The sequence below is a fragment of the Nicotiana sylvestris genome, chromosome 9, assembly GCF_000393655.2.
Source record: "Nicotiana sylvestris chromosome 9, ASM39365v2, whole genome shotgun sequence".
Classification (NCBI taxonomy): domain Eukaryota; kingdom Viridiplantae; phylum Streptophyta; class Magnoliopsida; order Solanales; family Solanaceae; genus Nicotiana; species Nicotiana sylvestris.
Genome location: NC_091065.1, coordinates 96178712 through 96183044, shown reverse-complemented (window position 1 = coordinate 96183044; position 4333 = coordinate 96178712). Strand labels below are relative to the sequence as shown.

General features: G+C 32.8%; 1 protein-coding gene across 1 annotated transcript in view; it reads left to right on the top strand.

The window, feature by feature from the left end:
• The first annotated feature begins 940 nt into the window (after window positions 1–940).
• The window catches only part of LOC104246745 (NAC domain-containing protein 21/22-like), a 4497-nt gene continuing 1104 nt past the window's right edge, over window positions 941–4333 (top strand). The window contains exons 1-2 of the mRNA XM_009802621.2: window positions 941–1259; window positions 4033–4298. Coding sequence (XP_009800923.1) covers window positions 1088–1259; window positions 4033–4298 — 438 coding nt within the window. The 5' untranslated portion in view covers window positions 941–1087. The remainder of the gene's footprint in view (window positions 1260–4032; window positions 4299–4333) is intronic.

Here is a 4333-nt window from a genome sequence, read left to right as displayed (position 1 = left end):
AAAATACGAGTAACAATTAAACTTGTTTATGATTTTAAAGATATGTGATTTTGGTTCAATACTAATTAATAACCAAGAAATGTAACGTATAAATGAAAGAAGCAAGTTGAATCAAACCAGTACTTAAGCAAGTCTTTACCTCGAGCTATGGTGGCTTCGAGGTTGGTCGATAAGAACAGTAAAGTAAAGACAATAAATTTAAGAGACTATTCTGATGTGTAATGAGCAAGAAAGTAAGAGAGTATATTCTTTTGCCAATGATTGATGATGGTTACAAATGATTGATGCCCCCTTTATATAGTAGGGGAACTCTTACACTTCTATTTATAGTAAGAAATCTTATTGGGACAACTGTTTAACCGCTTAGTACGAATTCGTACTAACTCGTACAAATCTATTCCGGAATTTACACTATGATCTTGGGGATGTGGCGGGAATCTTGCTCTTTCTGTTACAAACCCATAACAACATTATCTCGGGGTTGGTCATACTCGGCTTCGGTGCTCATCGCGTACTTCAATCTACGAGCCTTGTACTCTGTCATCGGGCTCGAGCTTGGTCCATCGAGCTTGAACTCGATCCATCCTGAACTCGGGCTTAAAACGACTCTTCGAGCCCGTAAAATCAGGCATACCTGATTTCGACCATATACATATATGTAATTCATTATATGTGAAATTAGATTTAGGACATATCAACTATATCCCTAATAATACACACAAACTTGCCTAAAATCCACTAGAGAGTCTTGTAATTACGCCCTTATTTCTTTAACTTCATTACGCGCTCTCAAAGGAAGCTTTCTTGTGGCTTTGGTTTTCATGAAGGTCCCAACAAATAACAATAACGAACTTGACAAGCATAAGCTGCTAGAATAATGTAACAAATTCCAAGTGGCAAAGGGCACTTGTCACCCTCCCCTTGTCTTTGTATAAATACATACCTTTTTCCCTCTCTATAGTACTACTAATATATTATCAAACAAAAGAAATTGGTGAAATGCTTCTTTTATATTAGGACAAACCTTAACAAAAATATTCCTTTAGTTCCATAAAAAAAGTTTATTTTATTACAAAACCATTCCCAAATGATGGGTTTAAGAGACATTGGAGCAACACTGCCTCCTGGTTTTAGATTCTATCCAAGTGATGAAGAATTAGTTTGCCATTATCTCTTCAAGAAAATTGCAAATGAAGATTCTCTTAAAGGTACTTTAGTGGAAATCGATCTCCATACTTGTGAGCCATGGCAGCTTCCTGGTAGGTTTCTTCTTCTCTTTCTAATTTCTAAGAATTACTTTGTGATTTTCTCACGTTATCAAGAAAATTCCATTCTACCTTTTTCTGTTCATATAAAATTTAGAAACGGCATATGATGATGAGAAGTTGAGCTTAAAAGATGAAGTAAGAATTCATACAGTCAACCCCAATAACTTGTCTGGAACTAAGGAGTAATTGTCATTGTTATATATAAATTTTAGAAACGGAAAAGAATTTTAGACGAAACTAAATCATCACTACACAAAAATAGTGTACTTTCATGATTAGACGAAAAAGTTTCAAAAAGTGGCTTTAACCGACGTTTTCTTGAATTCTTTATGGTAAAAAAGAAAGAGACAGACTTTTTTTCATAGGCAGATATAATGCTTAAACTATAACAAGATTATGATTCTGAATCTGCAACTTTTTTCTCTTTAAATACAAAATTCTGTATATCTTTTAATTTTTAGGACTTTAATTTTATTTGACGTTACGTTGTCTCCTGAAACTGAGTATTAAGATGTGAAGGAGATAAGTTAAGGGGGCAGAAAATGATGCTTGCTTTCTGGAGTGAACATCAATTATCAGGTTTTAATGGATTTGGTTCACATGTAGAATATTCGGAAATAAAGCTTTAAACTTGGCGATTTCTCCGCAAGAATAAAGTTGTTATAATAAAAAAGATGTTTTCACAAAATAATTATTAAACAGATTATACAGTTAAATTAAACACTTTCACATAAATTGGAACATAATGATTTTTTGTAAGCCGCCTTTATAAATTCTAACTTTTTTATTATTTTCTTATAATATCTTCATATCATTTTCAATCTCACAAAGAAATTCACCTTCTAGATATTATTTTATCCATAAAGAACAATGTTAGCTTCATCTAATAAATAAAATAATTTAGTACTACACTTGGGAGTTCTGCAGAAATTGCTGTGTTCCTGCATATGGAACGCTTCATGATTAATCAATTTCACTTAAACCAAATTTAATGAAGCTTATGAAATAAAATTCTAACGTAGGATAATAGATTTCTTTCGGGAGAAGTTTCAGGTAAGGAAATATAGGAGTATAATTTTACCTTCTTACTGAAAGAGTTTGTGGCAGTCGGCATGCATGAAATTTATATAATCGCATGCAACTCCCTTTGTTTCAATTTATGCACATATTTTGAAGTTTTCCTTTCAATATTTTTCAAAAATAAATAAAATTATATTTTTATATTTTGTAAATTTTCAATTTCTAACACTTATATTTTACCTTTAATGACAATCCTTATAGGAATAACATGACCTCTTTAAAATTATAAGATTCAAAAAAATTGATATGTTATACGCATATATATTATAAGATTAAAAAAAATTATAATCTTAAACTTCGTATACTGTCAAAATAAACACACATGAAATGAAAGTACTATATTCTCTTAGTAATGTGTTTAAGAAAGTGAGAGACAATACAGCAAAAAATCGAAAGACAAAGACGTGAATGATCAGTTGGGCAAACAAGGGTGAAATACACCGATAGCCTCAAAGTGAATGATTTTGAATTTTTGTCCTTGCGTACATAGTCACAAATTTAAGTTTAATAAATGTTGTCTCATGGGCAATATTTTTACCTTTTGATCTTAAAGTTCTACCAATAAGGCAAATACGGATCAAAAGTTAAAAGACCGCCCCAAGAGTGTTATATTTGTGCAAAAGAGGTAGTCTAGTTCTGTTGAGACCATTTGGCCACCTTACTTCCCCATATTATTTCGTCATATCTCATTAATTTTCTCGTATACGTGTAGTTAATTGATCTTAGACACATGAAACGGCGGCCATTTATTCTTCACGTATAAGTAGAATGAGATGCATGTGTTTCAAATCTAATTTTGATGACTATGGATTTTGTTAAAAGAAAAGAAGTATAAATTAGAAAGCCTAAATTCTCACTATTACTCCTAATTTTATTGGCTAAGATTGTTATTAGGTGGAACATGACGAAAGTGATATTGGATTGCCCACCATCTAAATAATTCGTACTATTGTGAAGAAAAGGTTAAAACCCTTTTTCCATTCTTTCATATGAACTTTCTCAAAAGGTTTAGCTAAAGAGGAAACATGCTTAGAGAATCTATTGTGACTAATACCCAACTAGCTGCGTCACTTTAGATAATAGCATTGTCTTACAAGCCAATGGCGATAGTCTCTTCCAATAATTCACATTAGTATATGTTTATATGTAACTTTTAATTATTACTGTACTTTTTAAGTCAGGACAAGAGTAAGTTGCTCTAGTGGTGAGCACCCTCCACTTCCAACTAAGAGGTTGTGAGTTCGAGTCACCCCAAGAGCAATGTGAGAAATTCTTGGAAAGAGGGATGCCAAGAGTCTATCGGAAACAACCTCTCTACCCCAGGGTAGGGGTAAAGTCTGCGTACATACTACCATCCCTAGATCCCACTAGTAGGATTATACTGGGTTGTTTTTTTTTTTAAGTCATCTTTCACATATATACACACAATTATATTATTCTTGATTATGTTTTTACTTGTCGTGAATTATTATATATACATACACATACTCATCAAGGGTGGAGCTAGAAGGTTATGTACAGATTCGATCGAATCAAGTAATTTTAGTTTAAACCTAAATTTCTATTAAAAATCCACTAAATAGGTACAAGAATTAAATTCAAAATTATAAAAATTTAATACATATAAAGTCAAAGTCCTAACTTGACTATTAATACTCATATTGATTGATTTTTGTTGAAGTAGAGGTGGCAAAGCTCAACTCGAGTGAATGGTACTTCTTCAGCTTTCGAGATCGCAAATACGCAACTGGTTTTCGGACAAATCGGGCCACAACTTCGGGTTATTGGAAAGCCACGGGCAAGGATCGGACGGTGCTAGATCCTCGAACCCGTACGACTGTGGGGATGAGAAAAACTTTAGTCTTCTACAAGAATAGAGCTCCTAATGGAATTAAAACAGGTTGGATCATGCATGAATTCCGCCTCGAAAATCCAAACGTACCCCCTAAGGTAATCTTTTACTATTTTTCTTCTCTCGAATTTAA